Source organism: Lagopus muta, chromosome 4 (assembly GCF_023343835.1).
Source record: "Lagopus muta isolate bLagMut1 chromosome 4, bLagMut1 primary, whole genome shotgun sequence".
NCBI lineage: Eukaryota > Metazoa > Chordata > Aves > Galliformes > Phasianidae > Lagopus > Lagopus muta.
Genome location: NC_064436.1, coordinates 55,113,314 through 55,134,925, shown reverse-complemented (window position 1 = coordinate 55,134,925; position 21,612 = coordinate 55,113,314). Strand labels below are relative to the sequence as shown.

At 36.8% G+C, this 21,612-nt stretch overlaps 1 protein-coding gene across 13 annotated transcripts in view; it reads right to left on the bottom strand.

Moving 5' to 3' along the window:
* KCNIP4 (potassium voltage-gated channel interacting protein 4) overlaps positions 1-21,612 on the bottom strand; it is a 380,467-nt gene that overhangs the window by 15,111 nt on the left and 343,744 nt on the right. For all 13 annotated transcript variants that reach the window (XM_048941682.1, XM_048941687.1, XM_048941680.1 and 10 more), the window contains one exon: positions 4,661-4,730. In XM_048941682.1, the coding sequence (XP_048797639.1) occupies positions 4,661-4,730 (70 nt within the window). The remainder of the gene's footprint in view (positions 1-4,660; positions 4,731-21,612) is intronic.

Here is a 21,612-nt window from a genome sequence, read left to right as displayed (position 1 = left end):
TTAGTTGAAGATGAGCGGGTCAGAAGCTGCTGCTGCTCTGGGGCTCTGCACAACAAACTGGCATAGGGAAATGCAGAAGATGAGATTTCAGAGTCGCTTCAGCAGCATCTGCCACCCATCTGGCTGTTCAGTACTTGTCAACAGCCACAGGTGAGAGACCCATAGCTGGAATGCTGCTCAATTTCCATTTTACAAAAACTAGGTGCTTAAAAACCATGAACATGAGTGGCTGTGACTAAGTGAAGAGGTCAATAATATTCTGAAAGATGGTTGAACGAGTGATGTCTTCACTAATTGTTCACTTTTCAAGCCTTTTTGACCTCTTATCAAGTCGTTTTGGAAACACTATACAGCATCCATGTATCTTTCCATTTCCACCAGATTCCTTCCAAGAGACACAAGCTGGTCCAGGAGTAATATATTTTGAACAGAAACTCAAAACTATGCCTCACAGATTCAGACCAAGTAAGCGATGTCTCTGGTCTTCAATATGTTAATTTAATAAAACACAACTGTAATAAGAACAAACCTTGCAGCTTTCAAACCTTATGTCTTTTAACACATTTCAGAGAATTTCCTCCCCAAAATTTAGAAATTCTGTAGAGATATTCGTTTACTCATCCATGATGCCAGCCATCAGTGTGGTTGCTTAAGCAGGCAAATCTCCACTTTAACTGAAAAATGTAAACTTCTTTACTAACGTTTATGATGTTTAGAATTTTAATTCTCCTATTTTTTAAAATCTACTGAGACATCTGTTGTACAACAATACAGTATACAAATCTTCAGAAAAAAAATACATCATAGAGGCATAATTACTGTAAATTGAATTTTAAATACCGTCCAATTCTCTTGGCACTCATTTCTTGAAAACGTGTGAAATATTCCTAATCATTTTCTGTGTATTTACATTTTGTTTGTGCATGTAATTTTAGTCTGAAATTTTGTCTTCTAAAGCACTGCAGGATGAGGTACTCTGGTGTTTTAATTACAGCTACTTAATGTGATCCCCATACACATCTTGAACATTAATCACTTTAGACAAAAGCTTCACTTTTTAAGTCAGATGTGTTTTCATTTCAAGGATCTGATACAACTTGTACGTTAAATTGATATTTTGACAGATTGAGGCAGGAACAGATATTATATCAGAATTCTTTTGAAATACATCATTAAAACATTTTAAATATCAGACCAAAAAATGGTAATCATTATATATCCAAGAGTAAGCCTTAGAAAACCGTGAACATAATCCATTCTTTTCTTAACTGAGGAGCACAATAATTGTTCAGTGTGCGGATTCCTATCTGTGACCTGCATGGCTGAAGAACAAATCCCAGTGCTTTTTTCTCAGACAACCTGTTGTGTGCATGCAGGGAAGCTACTGGGGCCTAGTCATTCACCAGTATAGCACTGTCTTTCTCATTTTCTAGAAAGTTAATTTTCTATTTTTCTATCTTTTGGGCATGGAAAACTTTTCAGAAAGCTATTCCTGCCTTTTGAAATACATTGATTTTACTACAATTCTGTGTCATCTCCTTTGATATTCTTGTAGATCCTGTGTCCCTAGTCCCGGTTAGTCCTTGACATCACTTGATAAAGTTGCTGGATGACATCGGCAGATCATGATTTGATAATTGCTTGATCACTCTAAGGCTTAAAATGTTACTCAATATCATTCCTTTTATTCAGGTGATATGTACAGTTTTAATTACAAATTCTGGTGTGTCAGCTTTTTGATTATGTGAACATTTGTGGCATACATCTACATGTATGATGTTTTAACATGGGGACATACGAATACATTGCCTTTGCTGTTGTGATTTTAAATATTTTTCAATATTCACATGCAAAAGCAGTGTTTCAAGTTCAGCTGAAATTCAGAGGCCTTCACTGCACACAGCACATTGGCATTACACTCACAGGTGAAACATCAGACTGGCTGCTTAACTAGAAGCTTCAATACGGTGATTTCACTCTGCAGTTAACAGGCTATATTAATGGTTCTTGGAAGACATCTTGTCTACTGTGGGAAACCAAGAACAGACCTGGGTTTTCAAACCTCTCAAAAAATAGCAAAAGTCAGCAAGGCATCTGCAAAACATATCAAAACCTACAGAAAATGCTATAAGTCTCATTGCGCCTGCAAAAACAATAGAATTACTGCTGTGAGCTGTTACTCTTGTGAGGACAATCAGCTCTTCTGCTGTCTCCTCTGATTATTCTTCCTGTAATTTTGAGAAAAATTGCATAGTGCTTTCACATTTATTTACACTGTCTTCATGCATTCTTTAGCAGTTGGCCTTCATGTGGAGGATGTGGAGCATAGGCAGTGAGTGGAATAAGCTTCTGGTGGTCACTTCTTGGTGCAATTCATTGAGAATCTCTAAAACTGCTTTACTGAAAAAGCTAAAATGCTGTCAGCATGCACAGCAGCATCTACTGCAGATGAATTATCTGGATTTGATATTTTCGTACCATGCTAAAATTATAATACACGAGGTTTCTTTAAAAATAATTCTGATTCGGTAAAGCAAAGTTGCTGTGCAGGTGACAGGAAATGTAGTGTATTAGCACCTCTGAAGCAAACAGGAGTTTTGAATTTGATTTTGGGGTTAAGTTCACTTCATGGACTCAAAACTGAAAAGAATCTAAAGATTTATACTAGTCTATTGGATCCTGGTTTTCTTAGGGATTCTTTTTACTGTGTCTTCCCAAAATTAAATAAAGAGAAAGAAAAAAGCATATTTTCATTCCAAAAAGTACAGTATCATTGTCAGCTCTGAATACTGTTGCCACTGCTGCCAACAAGCCATAGGATTTGCAGAGCTCACTGCAGGACCAAGGCCAGGCAGGCTCATGCTTCATGGGCTTCTCTTAACCTGCCTGCAGCTTTGTCTTTGTTTTCCCCCGCGTAGCTGTGGCAACTCCTTCTCTGATCAGCCACGTTTCTGAGGCCGATTGGTTTTGCTTTTATGGTACAACTCTAAAAACACACAGTTATTCTAGGCTGTAATGCTGGCGTGGGTAGGATGTGGGAGGGGACGGGGCACAGGCTGGAACTGGAGCACCTACAGCCATAATGGTCTCACCTGGAGCCTGGTGAAGAAAAACAGATGTGGAGCTGGACAAGAGTGGTATTAGGGGTAGCAAGAAACAAGGAAATAGTAAAAGATGCCATTCAATAAATTCAGAAGTAACATAGAGCTGAAAACCAGAAAGGTACACAAATGATCCAAAGTGAATCCTAGAACAAAGATCGAAAAAGCACCAACAAAAGTATCAGATTCCTTGTGGGAGAATTCTGCATGCTGACTCCTCACTTGCTCCCACGAATGACACCACTCCTCGAAAGGCCCAGAGGAGCAGTGGGCAGGTGAGCATAAGACAAGGAAATGGGGTAGAAAACTAATTAGCGTCTGTGTAGCAATTTTAATTTTATTAATGTTCTTACTGTTTCTTTGTAACAGTAAGCTCTGGACTAAGAAAGGCTATACTTTTGAGACTGCACTTATTCTAACAATAAATCTACTTGTGTAAAAGTTGTTCTTTCTTTTTGTCCATGAACTATTTTGAGTGTAACAATAAGATTTTTTTTATTCTTATAATTTTAAGTGCAGTAAAGGTGTAGTAAACCACATACGGAGTGGTTGTTTTCACCAGCCAGAGTGGTTAGAAAATGCAATATCTGAAACTGTAATTAGCTGGGCTTAAAAGCTTAGATGCAGAAATAATCAGTAAGTGGGTCAACTCTTCTAGCCTCTTGTTCTTCCCTATTGATTGTGCCTACTTGCTGAGGATTCCAGTGAGGGTAATCCACAATGAATGCTGCTCTTTACCTTGTAGGTTTTTATTTAAAATGAAACTAATTGGAAAAGCTTTTGTTCCCACCAATTAAGTTGAGGGGGTTTCTGATTTTTTTTTTACATGCATGAAAAGAAAGAGCTATGAAGAGCTACGAACAGTCGTATGCTAGCATGCAAATCTCAAGAGTTGTGGGAAAAGATGAAGAGGCAGGACTGAAGAGCTGTAGGAAAATAGGAAGAGAGAGGACTGAATGGTAAAGGTAAGCAGAAGAAAAGAGGGGAAAACTATTCAAACTGAAAAATAATCTGAGTTTCTTTGCAAAAAGAAAAAGTGAAATGTTTTGTGTTGCCTTCATTGCACTGAAAGATAATGAAGAAATAGAAATTACTGAAGGCCCTGGAAGCCATTGCACTGAAATTAAGCACAGCAGAAAAAACCTTTGTTTATGTAAAGAAACTCCATGAAAGTCAGGGGAGTTCTCCCACTGATACTAGATTTTAATTTGACCCACAAGACTAGTGCCTCCTACAGATTTCAATCCTACTGTGAGAGGTTTTGTGGAGTGAAAGAGAATGGAAAAGAATGCATAGGAAGTTTGAAAGGAAAAACCTACTTCAAAGATACCCAAATACAGGTGGTATCTTCATAACAGCAGGCTGACTTCATGTAGATGTTGCATTTCCTTCAGAAACTTACACTTTTAAATGTGTCCAATAAGTACCCCAAGAGTTAAACAGAGCCTGAGACAACAACAGTTTCTTAATTTGAATAGGGTCTTTTGTCACACTTACTTATAAGTAAACAAACATGCCACAATGCACTGCTGTACCAATGAGGGCTGCCAAGTACTCACCTCCCTGTGGAAAGAACTGAGAGTAAATCTCTTTGAAGGTCTCTTCATTGACAACACCACTGGGACATTCCTGGAGAAAGTTAGAGACAATAAATAAATAACGTGGAATCTGTTTCAGGCATGCCCTGTGTTAAAAGACCACATAGAATATGTGTGAACCTAAGAGTTCAACATTCTACATGAGCCTGATTTCACTCTAACAATATTAATGCATCACTTTGAAATGCTTTCCTAAAGAGTTCCCATTGGACAATTTATTTTTCTGTGCCATTTCTTCTCAACTTCAGCATATAGAACTGAGTGACAGCATGAGCAGCAGCCACTGTGCTGCAGAGACAGGTGTCAATGTCACCACTGGTCATGTGCAGGCAGCACCTGTGTGGCACAGAAACCGAGCAGGAAGCTAAACTGCATTTGCAGTTCAGTATCAAAATCAAAATAAGCAGTCATAGTGTAGCTGATGAGTTACAGTTAGTATGTTCAGAAAACTCCACCTCAGAAGGTCTTTCTCAAGCCTTGCAGATCCTTCTGCCTCTTTACATCTTGTTTATAAACTGAAATATGTAAGGAAGAACGAGCAGAATCTGTCACAGCAGGGTGTAGTCAGAGAAAACAAAGCGAAACAAAGGGGAAGAAAAGAGGATTAGAGCAGTCACTTTATAAAAATGAGTTATGTAAAGAGGTAGGAAAAACAAGGAATACAATATCAGTTACTAAGTCATGCAGTAAAAATCAAAGGCAAGACTCTGGAGTCAAGTCCCAAACTTTCCAGACTGAGCAGATGATTTCAGACAATGCACATAATTCCCTTTTGCCTTAATTCCTTCTTCAATGCAGTGGGTGAAAAAAAAGCCTGGCAAGCTCTATAAGACAGAAGTATGTCTGGAAACAAAGTAAGGGAAGAAAAGTCAGTTAAGGTTCATATATATATATTTGTCAAGTGCTATGCAATTCACACTCATATGTGATCCTATTCTGGAGCACAGGGGAAAGGAAGTAGCTTCATATGAAGATAAAGAACAGTGTAACATCATTTGCCAGTGTAATAACAGCTTTTCCTGTGACAAATGACATTTCTATTAGATCAAATAAGGAACAAGAAGATATTCATAGCTTTGACAGCTTATGTGAAGAAACAAATAGTGTCATCTCACTAATTGAGAGATGATGCACTGCCTGAAAAAACCCATGTCAGATCTATAGATGTTGGATTATTTTGACTGATGTCACCCTCAACCAAAATTTTGATTTACGTCACTTGCCCTCAGCCAAAATCAGACCTTAAGTTCCTGATAAGTGGGAGCATGCAAATACATAGTAAGAAACAATTGTTTGATCAGAACAGGTAGACAAAGGGCAGGCATGGAGACATAAGTACAAAACGATTTGTGTATGGCCACAGAGGCTGTCACTGATGCAAGCGGAATGAAAGTGCAGGTAATGAATAACTTCTTGAATTTATCTAGGTAGGTCCTCTGCATTTAGCTCTTCTCTTTGTCACAGCATTGCCAGTAACAGCTTGCATTTTCCATCCACAGAATGTAAAACCTGAAATATTGGCCAATTATGCTTAGAAAAAACAGTGACTTTCAAACTTTTCTTTTTTAAGCTTGGAGCTTTCTTCTGAGACTCTACAAGATGCAAACAGCTTTTCCTTGAGCAATTTGAATCTAAATACATATCTAGTGAACATCATTTACCTCCAATAACATTCTTTTGCTGTCTCATAAATCTCGCATTATTGAATTTATCAAGAGATTTCTCCATTTCTGTAAAAGGCATTTAATATTGTAATTGTTAAGTATTCCCCATGGCTTTATATCAAGTTATTGCTCACTTCTTCCATTGTACCAACTGCAATTTAAAAAAAAAAAGTCTCTAATTTTTCATTTAACTCTTATGAAGCAATATAATTAAATAGTTTGAAAGAAAAATGTTAGACATTTAAACCATTTCCCATATTCTTTTTTTTTTCCCTCCAAATGTATATAGAATTTATTTTGTTACAGAAAATTTGTTTGACAGTCCTTTAAAATTGCATTAGATTGCATTACGTGCTCCTTGTGGAAGAAAAGGAAAGGAGCATAAATTCATCTTGAACTGTTCTTCCTGAGTCCTGTCCTCTCTGCTTTAAAGAGAAAATAAGATAGACTGACAGAAAGAACAGAGATAGAGAATAATAAATATGCTCTGCCTTTTGATGGTCTCTCCTGCTTGCTGTTTTACTGCTGGGAAATTACACTTCCAGCACATGGTCTTATGAACTACTCCAAAACCTGTAAATTATTTACAAGCTTCATGTTGTCTAAGCTGTCTTTTTTTTTTAAAGTATTTCTAAGAATATTGCACTGGGCAGATTTATCTCTACCACTTAATCAACACCCATTTTAGACAGGAGACAAAAAAGAAAAACAGTGAAGGGAAAAGGGAACAAAGCAGAAAAAAACACCAAGCTCATAAATTTGTCAGTACAATAAATATTTTTTAATGCTGGATTAAGCTGTATTACAAACTTCGGCAATTTTAAATATATTTTACTTACAGGCTTTTGCATGTCAACTTTCCCATCCAATTTTGTTCTGCTTGATTTCAGATATATGTTCATGTGTATCAACTTAATTGTCTCTGACTAACAATATTTTCTTTTTTTGCATAGACTTCTATTCTGACTGAAAACTTAAAAGTACCATGAATGCACAATGTAATGAAAATCGTAAACATAATTCTGAAATATCCTTTGAAGTTAATTCTAACAAAACCCATGCAGCTCAAGCCCACAGTGACTTTTCATAGCCTGGTCCAGTTCTTAATTTTTCATTTGAATATAACAGGACTTTGACAAAATCAGCATGAGAACATTAAAAAATTGTCTTAATTTAACAACATAATCTAGGCCAAATTAATAATGAAATCCAGGCCAACATTCACATCATGAAGTATGATCAGAACTGCAATGCTCTGCATCTGGAAAGAAATTGTTCCTTGCATCAGAACAAGCTGTGAAGAGATTGGCAGAATGGCACCACTGCCAAAAAGGACGTGGGGTGACAGCAGATGTCAAGTTGAGTACAAGTCAACAAAGCATTCTTAGTGCAAATAAGTGCATGGCTCCCAAGCCATGGCCAGCTATTGTCTCTCCCTGCTTGTCAGAGTACAGAGCAGAGGCTAAGGGCCCTCCCAGGGATGTGGAGAATCTGAGGAGGGCTCAGCAGCAGGGAGGGAAAGTATGTGGAGGGGTGGAGAGCTTGGGGCCTGTTTCATGTAGGTAGGTCCATGCTAAGGGATGAGTCAGCAGCAGCCTACCTGAAGAGCAGTAATAGCCAAACCCTTGACTGGGGCAGACACTTTAACAAAAACAGCCTGAGTTTTGTGAGCTAACACTGGACAGATGAGAAAAACTATTCTATACTTCTTGGTACACTGAATTCTGATATGTTTGAGATAACCCCTAATTTTACGGAGAATTTGTGCTGTTGATCAGCTTTGGAAAGTCGTTCCATTGCATGTATGGGGCAGAACTTTTCTGTGCACTCTTTGCTTCCAAAGCTGCATTTCTGCAAATTCATTATCTGGGGTTTTTAGTACTGTATAAATTATTGGGAACAAGCCCACTGACACTTAGTTCATAAATTGTTCTTGTCTTCTTCCTTCTGTGAAATAAAATGTGTTCCAGAAGTAGCACACATAAAGAACAAAGGTACAAGCCGTGCCTCAGAGGACAAGATAGGGACTTTGGTGAAAGATGTCTAACATGGTCTCATTATGCCTTGGAAGGAGAAAAACAGATAATCTCTCTCCGGAAGGGGCCCGTCACATCTTGACATGCAGGCTGACACATTGCCATTAACAGTACAGGCATACTAAAGGCTTTTGCTAAAATGGATGTGTATGTCAGCTGTTGTGCTTCAGCAGCTGAGTCAAACAGGTATTTGTAGCACAGATATGAGCCTTATAAATCTTAGCAACTGCCACATTCAAAATCTAACTCTGAATCTCTGATACTCAACAGCTTTTGCCAGTTCATGTCAGATAATAGTGTTCTGCTGCTCAGGTAATGGCTCTGTAGCCATGGGTCCTTATGGAAAAAAAGCTGGAATCCCAGCAGCTAGGAGGCTGAGCAGTGACAAAAGCACTAAGGTGAGTGTGGGTGGATGAAAATAATGGAAAAATTTATCTCAAACAAGGAGTGACACGTTTAAAAAATGGTTTTTAGTTTGTTGAAAAACTAATGTGATTCTAATTGCAGTAGTGATTAGGCTGATGGATCATTAAAATTGCATGTATCCCATGTTTAGATGAGGTAATTGGCCGAGCAGTGAAGTTATAGTGCATGAAGTTATGGTTGTAGAATAAAAATAAAAACTACAAGTAACAAAAAGCAACAATGGCATCGCGATGATAATTTCCACATCAAGGTTCCCAAGTTTTTAATTTTCCTTCCTACAGCTGCAAATCCACAACAGCTTATTTCAAATGGCTCTTTGGAGTGCCTGGTGATTACGGTAATATCACCGTTTACCTTCAACACAGGGTGACCAAAGGTGTTTGTTTGCTTTTCCTCCAATACACCAGCTCCTCTGGAACTGTCCCTGCTTACTTCTGTTTATATTTTATATGCTTTTTGCTCCCAGCTGTATGCTGAATTCTGTTAGCTCAAGCAGACCCACTAAGGAGGGTATTACATTTAATAAACGTATATAATTCAATATATTAATTTATATTCCATATATCACTACTGATTTTACTTGGGAATATCTTTAGTATTAAAAATACGTTTACCAATACCAATCAGGCTAAGTTCAAGTTTTGACCTCTGCTAGAACTGCATGCTGTGAATAAGCTTGTAACTTATTGTATTCTAAACAAAACAAAACAGGTAATTTTGTAACTCATTTCTCTATACCAAAAAATAAATCTAACTCAACGTTGATGTAATCATCAGGAATGCAGTTCAGTGCCAGCTTATTTTGAAGTGACTAATAGTGTGATTAACATTGTGTCCTGAAAGCATTCTTAGAATATAGGGTGTTTTATATATTTATACAGAAGTATGTATATACATACATATACTTTTTTTCCCTCCAGTAAAAAGGCAGAACACATATCAGAAGTGATCTTACTGACAGAAGGGCTGGGTGGCACTGCTGGCCTTCAGATCACATCATTTGGCAACACGGGAGAAACACCAAGAAGAGGAAGAAAAACTACAGCAGTTAAAAAAGTGACATAAACTTAGGAGTTCAAAGGAGATGATACAAAGAAAATGCAGTTTGGGGTGAAAGAAGGGCTTGATTTCACAGTCTGAAATGTATCTCAAAAGATACATGTAAAAGAGATGCTATGCACCAGATTATGAAGCAGTCTTAAGAAAGTAATTTGGAGAAGACTTTTTTCTTAAAACATTTGAAATGTGGCTGATCACAGCACTGGAAATTAAGGCAGGGAAAACTAACGTGGGAAACGATAGATAGTACAAAAGATTTTTCTTTTCTCATTAATACAGCTTTAAAATTTCCCACATTTATGCCCCTTTTTTTCTGTTCCTTTGCTCTAAATACTTCTAGAAGAAGCACTAACAGAAAAAAATGTGGAGATAGGGGAGCAGCTGTTTTCATGGCATACTTAGATATCACCAAGAGGGCAATGAATTCATGGAGACTGAGCTGTAAGTATTGCCCATTAGGTGTTAGTAAAATTTCAAGGGGCTATTTCTTCTATGGATTAAAAGGAAAAGAATCCTGTCCTTCTAATCTGTTATAGACTGTCATTTCTCTGAAACTGCCTCTTTGAACAGAATCTTCTGAACCACTGCATTGTATTTGGGCTCCTCTTTTTGAAATTGGATGAATGGCATTTAATTTCCTTTGTATTGATTTCTCATTCAACACTTCCACATCAAATGGGCGCTTTGAGGAAGTTTTCAGGAAATCAACACATGTATGAGATAATTGCAGTGACTGCAGAAGAGACACCTACTACGGTTCTTTGATCAGGCAATTATATTCTTCCCCTGCTTCTGTGTTCCTCTTGAGCTTTGCTATCTCTTGCTATTAAAGGTAGTTTGTCAAAGGTCTGGGTGTGGTGGGCAGGACAGCATTTCAAACTCCTCAAAAAGGATGAATGTTGGTTTTATTCTTTATTCTATCTTTACACTGAGGCATGGCCTGGTCTATAATACTACAGAACAAGCCCAGACTGTATTCATCTTTCTTCTGAAAAGTTACATAGGGAGCTGCTTTTAATTACCGAGAAACAAATGCATTTTTCTGACATCTGACAACAATTACTCTAGGGAACATAAGACACCAGCACTTGCTGCTAACCTACACGAAACTATTTAAGTACAAGCTACTAATGGCATTAAGAAAGGCTCTCTCCCTTTCACATCATTGCCATGGAAGTGGCAGCAAAGACTGTGTACCTCCTTACTCAGAATAGGAAGATGAGCATAGACAGGCTTCAATAGTAAAGAATTCTTACTCTACCCGACACTGCCTTCTTCTTCATGCCAGTTACCTATAAAATGAGCACCAGTTAATCTTCTCAGAGAGAGAGGATAACGCCTCAAGCAACTCGGAATCATAAACTTGTTACTCTAATCAATTTTTGCATGCCATTAAATAATTAAAATATTTTGCTAACTATCCTAAAATTTTAAAATTACATTCCATATTTATTTTAATTACTGAATTATTAGCATTGTACTGATAAACAAAGAACTTTCAAGTTAGTATGTATCTGTGAATGCCAGAGACACAGGGAATGGAATGGACTCAATTAAGGATTTTCTTTCCTGGTTCAGCTCAATTCATACTTCCTAATTATACTACATCTATTTAAAGTAGAACACATACAAAGTGTAGGACAAAGTGTACTTAAAACACCATTATAGTTAAAGGAATTTCATGTAATTTTTCTTCTATAAATGCTTCCTGGAGTAAAATGAAGATTAATTAGTACATTATTGAAGACTTTTCTGCCTTGTATGAGTTCTGAAAGAGCCTGTACATTGATACACATGAATATATTTGGAAAGTAGACATTTTATAAATCTAAACCACAGGGTGATTTTTGTATGACTTCTGTTTGCTTTTTTTTTTTTTTTAAATTATTATTTTTGTTTTTTTTTTTAAATTACTTTTCTTAATAACACTTCCTGAAATTACTCTTATGAAAATTTAATTCTAAGAAAAATTCTATGTACACTATTAATATTTGTGAGATATTATTCCCAGCACAAAACCAATATATGTTATATGTATGAATGAGGATGTTTCTAATGACCTATCTCTAGCCTGAAGGATGTAAACTCATTTTCTCTAATGAATAAACTGTACTCAGTGCAATGACATTGCAAACCATTGGTGTTTTTTATTTCAGTTATCGCTTCTACTTTTCATGTTATTGAAAAAGGGAAAGCTATTAACCTCCTGCGTATTGAAATTGAGACTACTGTCTTTGATTTTTTGTTTGTTTCTGATTAGATTTCTCATCATAGTTTTCTGACCTGTAAGCTGTAAAATAAAATAAAATAAAGCCTTCAAAGCACATTTTCTTTATTGAAATAGTTTTTGTTTTACAATTTGGAAAATAATTGTGGTGCAACCATATAGAAAAATGATATGCTATATCATAAACAGAAAGTAATGAATAAAAATCCTTCCTTTTGATCTTTCTTCGCTGTTCTAAACTACAGTAGAATTTAGCTAATGACTCACAGGGGCAACATCACAGGTTATTGAATTATCTTTTATTTCACATATGCTGCAGTGGCAACAGCCTGTACCTCTAGGAAAATCGGGGAAACCAATGGATTTGATAGCATCAAATCTCATCTGACTGATCAAGTCAGTCTGCACTGACATCCATTGGTGAGATACGTGTAAGAACTGTTAAAGCCTCATCTCATCAGGTAAAACTCTGTGCTTCTTGTTTGAATTTACTGTAATAAGAATTACAATACTGCTTCCCAGTGGCACAGCAGATTTGTTCAAGGTTTTGGACCTCCCACTGAAAGATACTCTAACAATGAGAGGCTTCTTCCCACCCCCTACTTACTATGGCAGTTTCAGAGGAAAACAAGCAGAAACAGAGGAGCTGGCCCACACCCAGCATCTGTGTCTTCAAGCAGTAAATAGCAATCAACACTTTGGCTTCATGTCCCATGCAATGGGCTGGGTGCCAGCAGCACTTTTAATCAGCGCTGCTCTTCACTTAGCGATGCCCACTAACCACTGTAATTTTCAGTCTCCTATTATTAGCACTGGCACTAAAGCAGCAGTAAATAACATGACTGAAAACCTGAACTTAAAAACTCACCCCAAAGCCTGACAGATCAAAACTTTATGGATGAGTCCCTGGCATCTGAGAGGTGCTTACTGCTTCTGTCCTTGTTTGTCACTACAGGAGGGCATTTTACAATCCTGACTTCACAAATAGGAAGGCACTATAATTAAATTATATGTAGTAGAACCCATGCTTTAAACACTGAGTGGTGCATTTTGCTGTAAACACTTGGCAAAGACAAGGTACTTAGACTCTTGGGAAAAACTGTATGGAGGCAAGCACTGCCTTTCATATAGTTCTATGTGAGTGGTTTTGACCACATCCCTTCAAACCAGTTATGTTCTTAGGTGAGCGCAGGAGAAAACCTCTTGCCAGCAAATGCTAATTGCTCAGGTTGCTTCGGCCTTAAACCCTCTCAAAAGATATCTTTGAAAAGGATGGAGAACACCATCAGTTCCTACCAGCAGTATGAGCATGTATATCAACACCCTACACTAAAATCATGGAAACCTTTATTTTATGTTTCTTACATGAGGGAGTTAGGATTTAGGAGCTCAGTTGGTGCTTTTGTTGGTTATAATAACATTCTTATAGTCTGGAAAATTCTGAGGAGGGAACGATAGAACAACCTTCCTCTAAACAGTCTGATGCTCTCCTGTTAGCAGATTAGCACAATTTTCTACAATTACTAATATTGCATAACCATTATGGAAAGTGAGAAAGCCAGAATTTAGCACAAAATATTTATTAAGCAAACACAGTGTGTCAGGGATAAGACAAAAGAACTATATTTTGTTTAAAATTCCATGGGTTTTATTTTTTTAAAGTTTGTCAGAGTCAACTGTTGGTATTAAGTGCTGACGCTGTTTTAATCATTAAATAAGAACTGTGGGTTTTGTACTCCTGGGACTCATCTGAACGTAAGACAATCAGCTTGAAAATCTATTTATAATTATGAGTCCTAACTCATAATGTTTCAGCATTTTTCAAGGAGTGGCAGCTCTTTTGTTTCTTCAAAGGCATGCCATGGTAAAGACAGACAGATCAGTATTTGGTTAGTGCTAGCTATGATGAAAAACACTGAAGAATTTCAGCTCCTACAGAATCCTGTCAGCTTGCAGAAATGGCAAAGAGCATAAAATTCAATGCAGCATAGGTTAGAAACTGGAAATCAAACACTGTATTCATTACTTACATTTCATATAGTAATACATTTATCCTTTAACAAAGTTTTCTGCATTCTCTGTTTCTTATAAAACTTTCGTTCAGGAGAAGAACTCAAGCATTGCAAACAAAAGAAGTAAGTGCTTACTTACATAAACGTAATGTATATGTTATAGCTTGAAGTTGGCATAAATAGGACCTGACGAAGTACAGCAGTGAAAATTACACATAATTGTAGGGCAGTAAAATATGTGAAGCTGCTCTCTGAGGGACATAGGCGATCCACAGGAAGAAATGCTTCTTCCACACTCACAATGTAAAGGCATTTTGCCTTCTCATGGTGGCTCTTTGGCATTCAATATCTGACATGGGTTTTTCTCTCCATGTCACAAAACCTCACATCTGAGCTTGTCCAACCAGCCAGCACACTACATCTACATTTCTCTTAGTCTGTAACCCAAAGGGGTTATCCCAGAGCACAGGTCCATGACATGGAGAACACAACTGACCGGTAGAATTGTCCTTTTCAAGGTGATCATGGAAGGGCCAGAGCAGGCTTTATGGCAAGGCATGTCTTCAAGAAATAGGAACAAAAAGCTCCATAAAACGATGAAAGATATACTATAGCTACTTTACAAATGAGATATTGTTTCTATAACTCAGTAAAAGATATTAAAAAAACATCAAAAAGCAATTAGAAGTTTAGACAGGGATATAAATTAGTAACATTTTTAAGCACAGCAAAAATCTAAGTAAGCTACATGAATCAATTTCCTTTCGACTGTTTTGAAGCCTTCACTGTTTTGTAGGTAGATATTCGGTACACTGGGTTCTCATCTTTGGCAGCATTTCTAAAATTTGTCAAGTAAGTCAAATCACTGGAATTGAATACTGAGATAATTCTAAATAAATGGTGACCAATAGTTGCTGAGATATTTTTTGTGAAAATGAACAGCTCAGAGAAACAAAAAAAGAAGCTGAAGAAATCTCCCAGCTAAAACAGATGAGCGAAAAAGATAACTAGAGAATCAGGCACACGTGGAAAAGAGTTATGCATCATAGAGTGTAGGCATAAGACAGAAATTTCATTTCTCATAGGGGTATCAGTCCCTAAGGAGATTCATTGAGGATGAAATTGCTTGGCATAAAAACTTCTTGCAAAACCTTCTAAGTTTATGGCACATAAAACTTTTCTCTGTTCCATAACAGCAGCTTCTGAGAACAAAATGAAAAAACAAGGCTGTTATAGCTTAAGCTGCATTACAGGGGGATGACACTACATCTCTTACGCAATGGAGCAGATGCTGTGTGACTTGATTTAATTTTTCCAACACTACTGGAAATGCAGTGGATTTTTTAAAATCAAATTCAGTGTTGCTATTTGATCAAGTCTGAGAGATTATTATGATATTCAAATCTGGAAAGCTATACTAATTAAAATAAGAAACAGAAAAATTAATTGAAATTAATTAATTGAGCATAAACTTCTAGCCGGTTCATGGTCTGCTTGCTGTTGAGACAGTTAACTGAAAAGGGATAGTATTAATCCTAGGATCCTAGTTAGATCTCCACTGAGAGATGGAGCAGAAAGCTACCTAGAGAGCCTTGAAGTTTCTCAAAAGTTGCTCCAAGGAAATCTAAATGCACAAGGCATCTTGTTTGCAGGGCAAAACCTGAAACCTTGAATTTCATGTCCTCTGTTTAATAACTGAGAACTCTGAAGAGGTCCAGCAAGCTCCCAGTTGAGCTGAGGCAATAACTTGATGTGTAGTCTTTCATCGCCTATTAATATAAGAGGCACAAAAAAATTGAAGAAATCAATAAAAGGATCAGATTTTTCCAGCACAGAGCAACAAGTACATGTACTTGTTTATCTACTGGTAAAAAAAAAAAAATAAAGCATTAGACTATGTGTTGGTTTTACCTCATGGGCATTTCTTCCTCTGGGACTGGCCTGGAGGATTTCAGAGCCAATTAACAATAAATTATTGTTGTCTGACAGAGTGAATGAATGTGTGGTTCTTTTCATCACAGACAGCTAAAACACTGAAAGACAAATCATCTGAAGAAAATGGTAACTGTGACTTTTCTATCTATGGGCCTGGAATCTTTCAGAAGACATTCTTGTAGTGAAAAATACGTGAAGAAATTCACAGAATATCCTTAACATGTTCCATCAAACTCAATGAAGTTTTACCACTAACTTCAATAGGGGCAGAATTTTCATCCCAGAAGGATAAAAATATAAATTCAGAAGCTCAATGTTACAAGTATCTAGAATTGGTGAGTTTATAGGTGTTGTTAAAACATGACAAACAACATTTTTATTACTGTCTGATACCAAGATAAATCTAATTTTACATTTGCTTTCCTCTAAACATCTCTGTTGTTGGTGCCACTCTTCTGTCTTGCTCTGGAGGAAAGTAACAAGCATTTCCAGTTCAAAATTCATTAACAGTAATCAATCACCCATTTTACTATTATTTTTACTGAGGAGTCATTATTCTAAAGAAAGAGCTTTTGCCCTAAAAGCTTTGCAAGTAAGTGAAAAAAAAACAACCCATGAGTTAAACTGGATTCTTCAGTGGGATAATATGAAGTTATTGAACCTGGATTTCCTGCATATTGATACAAAACTCTACTGCCTCAACATTACACATGCTCATCCTGTGCACCTAAGTTCAGTGATTGCTGCTGATAAATACAATCTCAAGCATGATCATGTACCTGTATCTACAATTGACAGTAGATACTGAGTCAGAAACAGTGCTATAACCAACTGCTAGGGGCTCACTTATAAAAATCATTCTTGATACTTCAGTGACACGGGCCTCAGTAATGCTGGCCCATGTCAGAGATTCATAAATGGAGCAAGTAAATCACCATTAGAAGCACCGCACAGACAGCTTCCTAGATCAGTGCTTCTTTTCAGACATGAAGTTAGTGCTGTTTCCAGTGATGGATATGGAGCTTTGCCATGAAGGGGTCCTGCTCAAATATACCATCCACAGAATACACATTTCACTCAATGCAGAGGAATTCAGCCTTCATTTTTCTCTCCTGTGAGGATGAACTTTGTTGTCTCCAGCTCCTGGGAAAGTTCAGTTTCCCACAGTCACCAGCCTCCCTACTGCTACTCCCCACTTTATTCTCAGGGTATGTTTGAGGAGGCTCTGATCAAAGGCTGAGAAGCAATCTCTCAGATAGCCAGGGACACTCTAAAAGGTTTTGGCTGTCAGAGTAGATATTAAATTAGGCAATTGTCAACAAGGAGCCCATGCAGGCAGTGAAGCCATGGTATAATGTGCTCTTGCAACCCAGAAGGCTTTTTAGGATGATAGGCTTTTAAAGGTGTGTAACAGTTAATAAGTCAGCTGGAAAGCCAATGTTAAGAGTCTTCAGATTTCTAGCTACAGGCTGTGTTTACTGAATCATGCTGCCTTCTGCATTATTGGTTCATATTACTTCTGTTACACTTACTGTATCCAAGGTTCTTTAAGTATATTTTATAATAGAATTAATTGGGCTGAATAAATTCTCTAACTTGAAAGTTAATGTGAGAATCATTCAAATAATCCGAGTGAAGAGCAACTGCACAAACATCCAGCTGATTTGAAGAATGTTGCTCTGCTAGAAACTTTGATTCAATCAAAGGAAAATGCAGTTTGGGCCACAACTTGTAATATTCTTCCGCGGCACTGAAAGGCTTCACCTTCATGCTTTCACTTGTGATTTACTGCTTTATTTGAAGATCTATTGCTGTCTACTTTTAACATAGATGTAGAACAAAGTAATTTCTTTAAATTTCTTACACGGAATTACTTCTGTGGAAAAAAAAAAAACAAAAAACTTCTGAAGCTTTCTGAGACTAGCTGTTGATTTGGTTCAAACCGATTGTGAATTTAAAGAAGAAAAAAAAAAGATTCAAAATTACTTGGGAATTCCTATCATCTAGAACAAATCCCTGAGTTCAGCACAAAAAAAGATCTTCTCTGTAAAGTTTTGAAGTACTCAGGACCCAAATGGTTGAACTGCACCATCCAGAAGTATCACTATAACAGCATGCCTACTTAGAATTGTTTTTGTCCAGTTGGAGTCCCTGAATTACACTGTAAAATAGATAATTTTTAAATGACAACATTCTCACTGATGCATTGCACCAAATTTTACATCTCTACTGTTAGTGATGATGCAGAAATAAAAATCCAATATTTCTGCTTAACTCAAGCACCACACTTTGTGAGGCTCAGTCCAGATACAGCAAAAAAATAGCTTCAGCGAGGTGTAGCCAAAAGACATTTTGCTTCTCATATTCTAGTACATAAACATTTATATTTCTCAGATACAACATTAAAAACTTTATTGGTGAAAACAGCCCTGCCAGTAGATGGGCTATGTTAAACAGCTGGCTGGTAGAACAGAAAGTATGTACTGCATGTAAAGAGTCAGCCTGGCATGACCGACATTATGCCTTACAGTGAGATCAACTGACAGCACACCAGTCACACGAAAGGGTATTGCCAGCTTCAGGTGGGAAGGGCAGACAAACACTCAGCAATTTAAACAGACTAAAATATAACACTGACTTTTTTGAAGAAGAAAAACTTCAGAAGTATTCACTGCTCTGAACTACTGAGTGCTTAAAATCATGCTCTTTTTATATTGTGCTTAATTAGTGACTTAGGACCTACATTTATCAGAAATAACTCAGAAGTAAGCAATCACTATTATGAAGACAATCTCTGATGTGCCAGGTGACAATTTTTCCCCGATGAACACAATGTGAACAGCAGTAAGTCATGAGATGAATAGAAGTGTAAGGATGAGTTTGCTATTAACTTTCAGAAAGAAGATTTCAGTCTCTGCCAGCAACTGCGAGACTAATTGAAACGAGTATCTCCACTGAACACATTAAGGTCTGTAAATCTGTGACGAGTGACAACTATACACCAGGTCTGTCAAACTCCAGCTCCAAATTACTTCTATTCGTATTTGAAAAGTTTTGAGTTTCTCAACTAACTCTTGAAAGAAATATAAAATGAATGTAAGCATTATTTATTTCTCATTTTGTGAAAAATTTTTCACAAAAGTTCCCTCTAAGCCATTGGTAACAAATGCCAGTGCTTTCAAAACATGCTCACAAACTTCTACCCTTTTTTAAAAAGTGTTTTTTCACTCATCTAAAACTAAGACAACACTCTATCTGAAGTCACAAGTGGTAAATAACAACACTATTAAAAAAAAAAAAAAGAGAGTTTTGTAGTATACACATTCTTAAGGCAACCACCCACAAGACAGATGTCTCTCTTAAATGCACAGACTGCTGGTGAGATGAAATCTTTGTTCTCGTCCTAGGACTCAGTGGAGGAGATTGAAAAGTATATTTAATCTCTAAGCCACTTCATCTCCAAGGACAAACTCTGGAGAACTGTTGTGAAGGGCAAAGTACTTTTGTACTAGAGTCCTCATCCTTCATGCTGAGTACTGTTTTGTTTTCCCTCCCTAATTTAACCTGTATTAATTCTGAATATGTACTAAATACAAACATGGATCCTGTGTAGAACTGAATGGGAACACAGTGAACTGAACACATTCTATTGCCTTTGAAATGGGGGAAATTCATTTTACAGATAGCTGATTCAACTTACAGATAGCTGATCCAAGCTGAAGTGTTATTTCTCCTTGTGTGAACCCTTTTGTTTCAGTGTTCAAGGCCATATGGGATGGGACTTTGGGCAGCCTGATCTTCTGGAACATTGTGTGCCTATGGACCTAGTTGGTCTTTAAGGTCCCTTCCAACCCAAAAAATTCACTGATTCTAAGAAATAAGGATTCATGTTGGCTTTTCTCCTTGTTACAGTTTCCAGTAGGGAACAAATGCTACATGAAGAAGCAAGAAAAAATAGAATGGACTTTCCAAATTTGTTTGGCTCATCATGAAGTTACTCCAAGTTTTCATATCATCATATTTTTTCCCCTCTCTTAGAGATAAAATGCTTGCATTCCCTGTCAGTTTTTTAGCATCTGACAAATACAATAAAAGGGAACAAATTTTTCATTTGTATTAATTAAATTCTGATCAAGACATTGATTTATTTTAGTCTCTGAAAGACAAAAGTAAAGGGAAGTTTTTTGCAGAAGATAATTCATATACTGCAAAATGCATGGCAGATATCCTCTAATGTTTAGCAAAAAAAAAAAAAAAAAAAAGCAAGGGAAAAATTATTTTAAAATGAAATATATTTTGATTCAGTACAACTGATTTTTATCTTCTAATCTCAACTAGTTTTTTTTTACAAAAATTGTATTTTTATTCATGACAAGATGATCTAATTATCAGGCTGTTATAGCACATGTGGACAAAACTACCTTGTTCTTAAAGGCATCTATTATCAGATCACTTTTGCCCTTGAAAGTGCCCAATCTAACTTACAAGCACTGGAGAGGGAAATAAATTCAGAAAAATATCTGTACCTCGCGCCTTTCAGCAGCCAGTCTATGCAGCTTCCTTGCTACCCTGAAGGCTGTCTTAACTGAGTTCATGGGCTCTGTCTTTTAAGAAACTGACTGTAATGAGATCTGTTGCTAAACAGCAGCAAGGTTTTCTGCATCATATCATATGATCTAGCAAAAAATAACTTAGAGGGCTTTAAATACATAATACAAACATTTATCATATAAGATCCGGAACTGATATTTGAAGGCAAGTTTGAATTTTGTTTCCTTGACAGCTAACGTGATAATATAAAATGTTGTCTCTCTACAATTTAAAAACATTTTTAATGCCAGAATGCCCACACTATAGACATACAAAAAGTTATATGAAACAACAACATACATTTCCACAGTAAGCACTTATGCGCATGTTGTTTATTTATGGAGGCATTTTCCGACTAAGAATGTGAGAATTCACACTGTACTTGTGTTGAGAATGGGAATTGGGCTGCCATACAGGACACAGAAACAGACGTTAGTTTCAAATCATTAGCCAATCCTTTGCATTAAGTTAGTCATCTATCCTGAATGTGGGCAGATCAGATCAGAAATGGATAGAGGCCTCTTTACGTCATCTAGTCCAACTTACTTAAAATATGTATGTATTCTTATAGTTGGGTATGTAGATATACCTTAGATTGTTACACCCAGAGGACAGGAACAGATTGGAAAAATAATTAATTAACTTAATTAGACACAAGTGCTTTTCCAAAAAAAAAAAAAAAAAAGGGATTTTCCTGAAAAGGTCAGGGGGAACAGTTGTACCTTATCTTGCAAACTCTTGAATGCTCTAGATAATCAACAAGTAAGTGTTACGATCAAAAAAATGAGCTGTCATTAAACGTTCACTGAGATTCACAAATGCAACAGACAGTTTTACAATGCTTCCATCAAACTGTAATTGAAATAGAAAAGCCTTTGAATAAATTAGCATATTTTGAGTCATGCACATAGGAATTTTTATGTGGATGGTAGTATGATGGGAGGAGCATAACATTAGTAGAGCT